The 12449-nt window shown below is 33.5% G+C and overlaps 1 protein-coding gene across 4 annotated transcripts in view; it reads right to left on the bottom strand.

The window, feature by feature from the left end:
• Positions 1 to 1732: 1732 nt before the first annotated feature.
• The window catches only part of si:dkey-91m11.5, a 95337-nt gene continuing 84620 nt past the window's right edge, over positions 1733 to 12449 (bottom strand). The window contains exons 18-25 of one of the 4 annotated variants that reach the window (XM_087263499.1): positions 12276 to 12335; positions 10669 to 10778; positions 8610 to 8749; positions 6760 to 6894; positions 6562 to 6667; positions 5531 to 5693; positions 4081 to 4174; positions 1733 to 2023 (exon numbers count right to left, since the gene is read on the bottom strand). In XM_087263499.1, coding sequence (XP_087119625.1) covers positions 4085 to 4174; positions 5531 to 5693; positions 6562 to 6667; positions 6760 to 6894; positions 8610 to 8749; positions 10669 to 10778; positions 12276 to 12335 — 804 coding nt within the window. In that variant the 3' untranslated portion in view covers positions 1733 to 2023; positions 4081 to 4084. Of the gene's footprint in view, positions 4175 to 5530; positions 5694 to 6561; positions 6668 to 6759; positions 6895 to 8609; positions 8750 to 10668; positions 10779 to 12275; positions 12336 to 12449 lie in introns of all 4 variants that reach the window. The other 3 variants (XM_087263500.1, XM_087263498.1, NM_001123253.1) reach the window with 3 other exon arrangements.

The raw sequence follows: 12449 nt of genomic DNA, 5'->3' as shown, positions 1-12449 counted from the left end.
TGCTGCTGAATGTCTGTAACCAGTTGGATTTCATTAAAAAATAAATTAATACTTTTATTCGTAGGAATTAAGCTGAATAAAAGAGACAGCAGAAACTGTTGTGCTTAAAAAATATTTTGATCTAAAATAACTGAAATGCTGTTTAATTAATTCATCTTAAGAAGCCTGACTGCTTTTATAATTATAATTGTAATATTTCACAATTTTCTTTCACTTTGTAATTTGCATTTCTATTAAACATTTGTATCCCAATTTGGGATTATTTCTAAATATAATAAAGTAATTTTCTAGCATTGAAATATAACATACATTCTAAAATATATTTTATTAGGGGTAAAATCATGCCAGAAATCTTTTTTTTTTTTTACTTTTAAATATAATATAATATAATATAATATAATATATTGTATAATACAATATAATATAATATAATATAATATAATATAATATAATATAATATAATATAATATAATATAATATAATATAATACAATATAATATATTATAATATAATATAATACAATATAATACAATATAATATAATATAATATAATATAATATAATATAATATAATATAATATAATATAATATATCACACAAGTAGCAGTGCGATGTGGTTGCATATTGGCACTGGTGGGAGGCGTCCGTTTGTATCTCACCAGTGACAATATACAGCCACATTGCTACGAGTGTGATATCACATTTATATGACAGTTAGACTGCATAATCGTGTGTAGAAAAAAGAAAATTAAACACGGAGAGTCTCAAAACCCTTTTGTAGGAGGAACTAATTTCTTCTGCCATTCATTCACATCTGCAGCTGACGTCCGAACAGCAGAAACTGTTGCTCATTCACAAACGTCACTTTTGAGTATTTGAATGATTTTCTAGTGTAATGTCTACAGTGATGACAAAACAGGTGATTTTGCTCACATTTTAATATTATAAGGCTGAACGGCATAAAATGCCATCAGTCTAAAGATTTCCCAGCACATCAACAAACAAAAAAGAGAGATCGACTTAGAAAGTCATTTACCTGTTTAATAATAATTTGCTCAGATGTAGTTTGAAGTTATGCTGTTTTAGTCTTTTAGGGGCTTGTTATGCGGTCTCTGTCGCCATCTTGTGGATGAACATCGTCAACCATCTTTGTTCAAAGACAGCCTAAAGGCCGCCGACACGCTCCGTCAAAAAAATATAAATATTTACAAATAGACACTATCCTTATAAATAAGCTGCATATTTGCAATCTAAACAACTACATTCTCAACTAAAAAAAAGCCTCAAAAGTACATTATGTTGCCCAACAGCAACAATATTTGTCAAACTGTAGTGTCTCTCTGCTTTTCACTGTATGTGGGTGGAAGGTTAAGAGGCTGGACAAGTGCTGTTATTGGCAGAATATTGCACGGCTATCAACCAATCAGATTCAAGAACCACACAGAACGTTGTATCAAATATAATATAATTTTTCTAGCATTACACAAACAAACAAACGAACAAACAAATCTGGAAAAAGTATGATAGAATATTTATTTTGTACCATTTTTAATTAAATCATAAAAATCTTTAAAAATACGTTAAAAAATCATAAAAAAAAATCTCCACAATAATAATATTGCAAAATATAACATTTAAATAAGAATATTTATTTTCATAATATTTGATTAGCTCAAATCTGCCCATTTTTAATGCCAGTCTATATTTATCTCAGAAAAACACAGTCATTTTCATTTTCATTTGAACCAATCTCAAGTTTATTATTCATCTACTTTATACAGAATCACATTATGAACACACATCAGGCCTTCCATACAAGCACAGCATTGTGCACTTTCAGTATTGTCCATTAAAATAATAAACCCAAGACTATTGTTTCAGCGTCAGTGCTCCGGGAGAAGAAGGAATGCTGAATGCAAACCACACTGTCCTAAAGTCTTCAGGGGAGTAATGCTATCTCTTATCGAGGAAGGTTTAATGCACTTGGCCATCGGTCAGATAAACACACAGAACAGTCAACGGCTCTGTGGAAACAAGAGGATGAGGGAGTTTATTACGATCCATCTCCTTAATCCACACTGTGCAACACTTCTCCATATACAGAACATTTGCTCATCTGTGAAACGGCAGCCAGGAATATCTTCATCAGTACAGCCAATGAAAAAGAGAAAACTGAGGAATAGTTACATGTGTAACTCCAGCAGGAGCTTGATTAAGCAAGCGCAGATTCCAGAAAATACAATAGAAAAACAACAGAGGAAAAAAAAAGGCAATGATCGTCAACACAATTACAGGAATGTCTGGGTTTTTTCCTTAGTCTAAAGGAAATACTGTACGTGAGCAATGTATCACACAACAATGGAAATCTCTATGAGAAAAAATAAGTCTTAAACAGATCAACATGCCTGCATGTTACATTACGCCCTAACACACAACCTTTTCATTAGTTATGAACAACATAATAGATACATTTGCATATTAGCAACAATTTACATACACGATAAACAGGGCAAAAGCATTGGCACTGTTCAGGATCGCAAAGTGCTTGCAAGTTTTGAGAACAGCAAAAATAAATGTCATTAAATACGAAAGATTTACAGAATCTGATTAATTACTCAATATATTGACGTGTATTGAGTGCCTACACGGTAGTACTATTATTCTGATGGAGAAATTTTATAACAATTTTAATATATTAAACCTGTCAGTTGAGGTTAAGCTTGTACACATAACCTATGGTGCCTTAAAACTGGTTTATTTAAGCTATGTGACGTTTCCAGTTGAAAAAGTTCTGAAAAAGTATGCGATATTGCTGAATAAGGGCTCAGAAATCTCAAGAAATAAATCACTCAAAAATGAAAATTTGCGGTTAATTTACTCACAAACATGTAAGTAGAACATTCAGTAGAATTTTATTTTGTTTTTTGGATTCCTAAAACAAAGGTCAGTGGCTACTTCTGGCAATACATTATAAATAATGTTCCTTTTCTTGCACCGAAAACCTTTTGCATCATGAGTCAAGTAATTTATTTTGCCTGTATTATTTGTTTCTTTTTTACTCTCAAAGTGCCCGTAGAAATTGACTTGCATTTTTATCAATCACCAAAGATGACAGTTTCAGTTAACAGTTTTTTTTAAACATAGGTTTTTGAAGAAAGCTTGAAACCTGTAAACATTGATGTCCACAGTGTTTGTTTTTCCTATTAAAGTCAATGGTTTCCGGACAGGTTTCCTGCTTTCTTCAGTTGTCTTATTTTGTGTTTACAGAATAAAGAAATTCACCTCTTATAAAACCACTTGATGAAGAGTAAATAGTGAGTACATTTTCATTCAACTATCCCTTTTCTGAGATTTAGACTATCTCAGTATATTTTACCGAAGAAAAACATTCTCTTAAATAAATTGGTAACATTTTTTATTTTTTGATAAACTATTTCTTTCAAGTTCCATAAAACAGAACATTGTTTCCATATTTAGATCCAAATAAATGTATATTCTTCAGAATGGTAGCAGTACTCTGCTTGATTTATTTTCGTTGCATCGAGACTACTAATATGTAGTCTTAAGTTAGTTACAGAATCTGACGTTTTCAATTTTCCCTGTTGTGGTTTATCCATCAGTAAAGGGCCACATAAAAGTGTTCCTCCTCAATATTTACGTATTCAGATGTTCCGTAACTCTCGCTACGGGAAGACATAAATCATAGGTGAGCAAAATGTCAGATCAAATAAAAACAGCCATGGAAAACTGGAATGTGTAATTCTGTAAAAAAAACACAGAGTTGAGAGGAATGCAAGAATAACATTCATCATTCACTGGCCTACGTGAGACCGTTCATGTTACACCAGATGAAAACAAAAATAAACAACACCACCTCCATGTAGAATGCAACTCTAAGTGCTTGTAACAGTGAGAAGATATCAGATTGGCTTGTCATTCTTCACTTGTAAATTTCTCCAGTAAGCTACTGATGCGGTTGGGGAATCGGCTCTGTTTGGAATATATCAGTAGGTTGTTGGTGCCCTCTATTGGTCTCATGCTGAATCGCTTCAGTCCCAGTGCATTTGATGTCGTAACGCACCTCTTTATACTTCTGTGGAGAACAGCATACTCTGACGTTTACTATCCGGAGTTGGGATGGCCTCCAGCTGAAGGAAGTACAGTAATACCTGGACCTACAGAGACAGAGATGGCGATGAAACACCTCAGACTAGCAGATTCAACCAGTACATAAGACGTTTTTTTTTTTTTTAAAGAGCTTTCAGACTTCTGAAGGCTTGTTGCACAAAATAAGTTGAACAAACTCAGGGTTGCAGAGTAAGCTTTGGGTTGACAAAACCAAAAATATTCAGCCTGGTTAAGATCAGGTTAGATAGTTTGATAGGAATGCTTGATATAAACTTTCTCAAGTTTTAGCCCAGAAAGTGTGACAAGTGCAGCAAACAGACAAAACCACGAAACATGAGAGAGTCAGCAGTTCACTTTTCTGGTGAAGAAATATCATTATCAGATACCCTTGTCACAAATATAATGAAATATAAGGAATTATGTTTATGCAAATCAATAAACTGATCTTAAGCAGCTAAAAACAGCTTAAAAGTATATATTAAAGCAAATTTAGAAAAAAGTAAACTCTATAACTTATGTTAATTGATAATTTAATTTTAAATATATAATATAATAACAAAATAAGCTTTACATTAATTTGGACTCAAAATGATTTTACTAAGGCTTTAATTTGGAGCAAAACATATTCTGGCATTGAGTATATAGCTTTATTTCAGCATATACTGTATATGTCATATTTTCACAGATGATTGGTCCAGTTGGGTATCTGATCTCTGAGCCAGAATAAAACTTGCAGGTTTGCCTTGTAGTGTAGAGCCAATCCAACCCATCTTATTGAGCCCTAAAACTTGCTTTGTGCAACAACAGGTCTGTAAAAGTATAAAGTTCTGCTCTATTTGCACTCAGAATCCAGAAGTTCTGAGTTTCCGGTAAGAACTTTTAATCTAGTGCTGCCTGAAGTCAGAATTTCCACTGGAGGAAACAGCAATATAAACAGTCCGCTGTAAAACTATTTGTTAATTAACAGTTGTCCGTAGCTCATGATGCAGGGGGTGTTTTCTGTTTATTTACAGTATGTTCTCAAATTGCATTATGGAACCTTGATCTTTGCTCCATCAGCATTTGAAAATGTAACTACTGTTTAACAGTGACTTTGTTTACATTATTAGTATTCTGAAACAATATAGTAACATATATAGAAATAAATCTGTAAAAATAATGGAAAAATTACTCAAAACCCAATTTTTGTAGTGTAATTTACATGACCAACACTGAAACTTTTAGAAGTGATTCAAACTTCTAAAAGACAAACACTATTCACTTTGTTAAACATTTCTTCATCAAAAGTAGTTCCAGTCAAGATTTCATTTAACAAATCAATAGCATAAAAACAGAAAACATCTGGAGCACAGAATAAAGCTCAAATTCGAGTACTCTGGAGTTACACAGTGTAAGTGTGTTACCTGAGACATAACCTCAAGAGACCAGCTGTCACTCATAGAGATGGGCTGCGTGGGATTGCTTGGTATTTTACTGTCCTTCTCAGAGGGGCGGAGAAGGGTCGGGCCGAACACTGTAGCCAGATTGTGGAAGGACATCTTGTTGACAATCTCGTTCTCAGCCACCCTGAGGACAAAAGAAAGAGCATTTGAATCAACATGTAGGCAAGAAAAATAAAATATATAAAAAGTAAATAACATTGGCTTAAAAATTGATCACAAAATGTGACATTGTGTGAAAAACATTTAAGTAAACTTGAAATAAATCATTCACATGGTTTCATATATTATAGTTTATATTTGATGTTTTCACCATGAATCATTTCAAATTTGAAACATTAAATTTTTTAATGAACATTGCATTATTTATAATAAACGGAATTATTTCTGAATACCATTATTATTATTATTATTTTTAAGTGTCCTCAATCTTTAAAAAAATACTTCCCCTCTCTCTTTTACCAAAATCTCTGATTACATGTTTACTGGCACAGAGACAGTGTTGATTTGTCAATTATATGACATCCACCAATAGCAACTAACAATGATCCAATTATTTCTGAATGGCAAAAATAAAGAGACATCCCACTTAATTTCCTGTTTGTGAAGCTGTTTTATCATGAAACATGACACAATAGGGAAGAAATAAATTTTCGACTTCCATTCGATGCTGACTTCCACCTTTTGGAGCCATTTCTTTCTTTTATTATTATTATGTTTGGATTAAATAGGTTAATTGGATGGTATGATTATTATTGTTAAGGTTACATTTGATAATTATTGTGTTCAGGTCTGAGTATTTGCTTTGTATACTATTCATGTTTGAATATTTGCTTTATTGTATTATGTGGTTGGTTGAGATTATTTTATTCTTTTGACAGCTCTTTGCCTAAAGATTTTCTTTTTTCTTTTGATGAAATGTTTTACGTCATGTTTAGGTCCAATCTGCATATTTTCACTTGTTATTGACATGAACTCATACAACTACACTGTACCTCTTCAGATGGTCCAGCAGAAACAGGAAGGTCAGCAGGTTGGGTTCAGGAAGGGAGAGCAACAAGTTGAGCATGCAGCTTTCCTTTGCCACGCTGTCTGACAAAGCTGAAGGAAATAAAAACACAAGAATAAATGATCAACACAAATGGGTTTAAATAAACAGTTTTTCATCAGATCTTGAAAAAGAGTCCACTGACCGATGCCTTCAGTGAAGTTAATGTAGAGTTCATCAGTGAAGAGGGGCTCGGGAAGCTCTCTGAAATAAAGCTTCAGTGTTCCAGCAATGGCATTCACGTCCATCTCACTCATAATAACTGAAACATCTTTGTTGTCTGTGAAATCATAAGAACACTTATTTTTAGCATTACAGAATATTCAGTGATGACCAAAGTTAGAGAACAACCTTGAATTTCTTAGATTTTGTGGCCGCTGCTATTATAGTCTTATTTGAAGTTGTGCTATTAGGAGCAAAATAGCAGTTTTTAAGCATATTTCATGCATTATATCTATTCTGAAATACAGCATAAACATTACTCGGTGAGATATTTGAAAAAGAGTGCTGATTAAAAATAGAGGCTGTGTCCAAAATCGCCTACTACTCAGTAGGTACTGCATTTGAATTAAAATGTACTACTCGGATGGTTGGGTTTAGGGTTGGGGTGGGAGCAGGCGCTAAAAAATACAATTTATTGGGTAATTTAATAGATATCATAAATAATACTCGGTACAACTACTGTTTTTACGTTACTGTGACGGCTGGGTTTAGGGTTAGGGTGGGTGTAGACGTTAATAAAATACAATAAATGGGAAAATTAATAAATAATAGAAACAACCCTGTTCTTTGAATTCTATGAATTAGGACATACTACTCTACTCGCATACTGTTTTTAGTGTACGTTATAGTGTGGAAGTATGCGTTTACGGACGCAGCTCGTAGACACTTTCAGATTCATCACACATTTATTGGTGGTAATCTGCACCTAGTGGTCATTTCCTTAATTAACCAACAAATCCTATTTAAAGGAATAGTTCACTCAAAAATTAAAATTATCCCATAATTTACTCACACAGTCAGAATAATTTTAAATATTATCATGGCTCCTTCATGCTGAATAATGGTGTTGGGTAGTGGCCCTATTATAAAGCTTCCTAAAGCGTATAAATCCATCATAAATATAACCCATATGCAGTCAGGGGGTTAATGTATGTCTTTTGAAGAGAATTTATGTGTTTTTTGGAACAAAATATTTCTAATATTTAAAATATTTTTAAATTATCAACTCAAACCACTAACTTCTTACTTTTACCCTAACCCTTATTGTATAAAGTACAGTTATCCTCATCCATCAACTCTCACACGAGCTTCCGATATGAGTCATACGTCGAGTCAGAGGTCAGCCAAGAACTTGTCTAGAACATGCATTTGGCAGCCTCCAGAAGTCAGTGGCATATGGGCTAAGTTTAAAAAAAATGGCCACAACCAAACATCAATATACATTGAAGAACCAGCTTAAATTAAAAACTACTCCAAAGGAATTTGTCTGAAATAAGTAAGTCATATGTACTAATGATGAAAAAAACTTTTTTATTATTAAGGTTATTTAAATGTAATTTGATTATAATCAACCATATATAAATAATATACAATGTCAAAATATAAAATGAAGACAATACCCAATTTAAACTTTGGCACTGGTGACGCTGAAGAATGTAATGAGCTCATTTAAACAACTTCTTAAAAACTATCAGTAGTTTTGATGTGTAAATTCCCCTTTTCTCTATATCTGTCAGCAAGCATATAGTCTCTATAGGAGTTTCCTGAGCTCGCTGATGCCTCCAATAGAGATAAGATAAAAAAGACTGCGCAATCAGCTGAAATGTTAGTGAGCTTCATTTGCATGTAAATAAGATGGGTGATATATATTGCATCATGTCCATGTATTGCACAATAAGTCAATATATTGAGTATTGCATAAGACCTACATAAGATACAGAAATAAATATACAATATAATCTGATGTTTATTGTTGTAAAAAATCCTACTCACTGGCATCAAATGCAGCTTTCAGGGCCTGGATGTCTGTGGCCACACCAGAGACCCGATAGATGCCCACTTCCTCCATCCCTCTGCGCTCGATCTCCTCCACACACTGTCTCACAATCAGAGGCACTTTGGAGTGTTCGCGTCTGAACAAACACACACACACACACACACACGAATATACATTTCAGCTGATCTGTGCTTATTTTTTCAGGATTAAAGCTGTAAATTCCATGACCACAGAGGATTATGGGGAAATGCTGTACTGTATATATAACAGAAGCTTTCCGCTAAATGTATTTCCCATGGAAAAGGAAAAAAAAAGGTGTTTGCTATCATTTAAGGAAATCTTTTCCTGGCACATTTCTGGGGCGTTCAAAGAAACAGCATATTCTGAGAGCTTGTTTATTTATTCACCAGGACTTTGCGGTATTAACATTCTCACAGCCTATATTTAAACTCACATCTTCATTATACTGACGCAGCACTCCAATATCCACAAAATCAACACCATAATGAGACCACCTGAGAAAATGAACATTTTGCGCAGCGTAAATCCCTCCCAAAACTGTCAGATTTTAAGAAAACAACAACTGTTATTACAGGGCAATATTTCGCCCATATGCGTTTCTGTTAAACTCTTAAAAATTCATATATGAGGGTCTAATTCCTACATCCACATTTCTGTTTTTATTTCAGTCCTTTGAGGGAAGCCTTTTGCAAAACCCTTTTGCCTTTAATAATAATTCCTTCCTGTTTGTCAGGAAGTCCATAATGGGGTTTCTCTCTGTTTTCCTTTCTGCTTTGAACTGACGGAGGCCATTATTAAAAGGAAGTTTCCCCTCCTTCGATTTTATGAGCCCTCATTTGAGTCATGTGGGTCTATGAAAACACAGGCTCCCTGTGTCCTCTAAATTATGGGAAACATGGCTGACATCTGACTGCTGTTGTTTTTGGAGTGAGTGGGAAGAATTTAATACTCAATCACCATTGACTGTTACAATGCAACAAACGTTTATGAATCCTTAAAGGCACACTCACTAGTTTAATTGATAGTCATGTTAGACTTACAATGACATTTGTTGGTATAAATACAACATTACTTTAAAACAGGTTCCATCATTTAAGTATATAAAAATAAGAGGTTACTGAGTAAAAATATGTAGTTTTTGGCAGGACATGTAATCTCAACATGCTTATGTGACTCAAAAAGTCTATGAGTAGATTTTTTGTGGACGCATTTTAAAGTGGCCATTATGTTACTTGATGCTTGAATTAACCAGGAGACTGAAGTCTTCAGATCAGAATTCTTCGAACTATTAAAAAGTTATTTATTTGTAACCACTAAGAATTATTATCATTTTAAGTCGCTTTGGATAAAAGTGCCTGTTAAATGAATGTATGTATTTATCAATTCTTATTTACTTACTTGTTCATTTTCGTGAGATATTTAAACAATACATGCAGAATGAACTATTTAAGGGGGCTTTCACACCTACACTTTTGTTTAGGAACCTGTCTCGTTTGCCCAGTTAGAGCTGTTCAGTTGGCATATGTGAATCCAGCAATCACGCTAGGATCCGTGCCAAATCAATCGCTCTGAGATCGCTTGAATGAGATGGCCTCGGCTCGATTGAAACGAATTCTGGAGCGGATAGATTGCAGTGAGAAATCGATATGATCTGGGCACGGTTATTACACAGTGTTTTATGGATATGTAATAGGCATACGGCTATATGAAGAGAGAATTATGAGTAGGACGGGAAGTTTCGGGAGTCTCCCAGATGCTTTTTAAACAGGTTTTTACATGTGATGAAAATAAATAAATTTTTTGTGAGCTTAATATAACTGTTATCGCGTGTCATTCGTTCAGTTGTCTTAATAAATTTAAAGGTGACATTGTTTGAGATGTTCTTGTTATGAAAATTGACATAAAATGTATCACAGCCTGTCTTTGTCTAAGAAATTATTCATATTTCAATTTGAGCAAAAATCCACTTGCACTAGTACTGTGTATAGCGCATTTAAATCAGTCATATATGGATTGATCTGTAACTTTACTTACTTAGTGACGGCCCCGATTTTGACTCCAAACACTCCAGACTGTTTTCTGGAGGGCATCCGCTTCAGACTGAACTCTCTGCTGGTAAATCGCATAGACAGCTTGACCTCAATCTGGAAAGAGTGATGAATATGCACAAGTTTTTTTTTTCCACAAAAACACTCACTGATGAGAACAAAACAGCTCTGTACTCAATCTCACCTATCAAATAATCAAGAATTAAATCAATGTAAGCTTCGTCCATCAGCTTAATATCAAGCCACATGATTTTAATCCATCGGTGTGCTTCATGTTATTGGAGACAAATAATTGTTAACTAATGATTGGAGGATGTTAATGGATTCATGTACTGATGGAGGTATATGACATATTTTAAGAACTTGATGTCTATATTTTCCCACCTGATATGTCACTTTTATATATTTTAAACGATCATAAATATTTTCACATTATTATGAAAGAATTTATTAGTCTTGGAAAATAAATGTATTATTGTCTACACAAAAAATATGAACCAGCACAACTGTTTTCAATTGATAATCCGGCTATATTCCTAAGCACCAAATGAATAGGTTATTTTCACCTTTACTAAAGGATTATGTCGCACTGAAGACTGTGATAATTATGCTTAAAATGGACAAATAATTATAGTTTAAGATATATCCAAATAGAAAACACTTATTTTGAATTATAGTACCAGAGTACGCCTGCTATTTTTGATGAAACAAATAAAAGCTTAAGTTTAAAACAAACCCTATAAATACATGAATTCATTCATGCATAAATATTTTTCAAACATTTCTACAAGCAAGTACATGAGCACAGAAATATCTGGACAGAAAATAGTGTCATTTAATTTAGTTATTATTTTGACAGACTACATCTTTTAAAACATAGACAGCTTTAGGAAAAGAAATACCTACAAATCTTAAATATCTTACACAACTCGAAAAAATATCATACATGTACAGGTACCTACATGTTAGGGGTGTGTATTTATCATCGCAATCTCATGGCAGTTCATAACTGTTTGATTTAGTTTGATAATTTGATAATTGTTAATAAATAAACTGTTTGATAATTGTATGATCTAATTCGCACAATTTAGTATGATAGTTTTAAAATCGTAAATTTTCATACAACCAAACTCATAGGAATTAGCCACTTAACTGACAAAACGTAAAATACTGATCTTTTCTCGACAGATCAGGCTGGTATTTATAGTCTAAGACAATATCATTATTGTCTTATTTAACAAAAACAAAAGAAGATATTTTGAAGAATGTTGGAAACAACAGCCATTGACTTCTACCATGAGATATGTAGTCAATGGTTACTTGCTTCTAGCATTCTCCAAAATATATATTTTTTGTGTTCAACAGAAAAAAGGAAACCCATAAATGTCTGAAACTACTTGAGGCTGAATAAATAATTTTCATTTTTTTGGCTGAACTATCCCTTTAATATAATTATTGCTCCATGACAGGCCTATACCAGCCAAAATACCAGCACACCATCCTAATTGAATGTAAATGGCCTTTTGAACATTAACGTGATTGCTCCTATTATTAGTAAATGTGTTATTATTGTGCAGGATGAGCCACACTGACCCCATTCATGCTGATTACTGTCCTCTGCCAGTCTTTACCCTGCAGCGACTGCGGATCCAGCTGTGAAAACAGGGACAAATGTCAATCAAGAGGATAATCCTTATCTGAGCGTGACCCAAACACACAGTCACCTGCTAAAAACGGCTTAGTCGACATGCTTGTTGGAAGCATCTA

Source organism: Danio rerio, chromosome 8 (genome assembly GCF_052040795.2).
Source record: "Danio rerio strain M-AB ecotype USA chromosome 8, GRCz13ab, whole genome shotgun sequence".
Taxonomy (NCBI): domain Eukaryota; kingdom Metazoa; phylum Chordata; class Actinopteri; order Cypriniformes; family Danionidae; genus Danio; species Danio rerio.
This window is presented reverse-complemented; position numbering and strand designations above follow the sequence as displayed.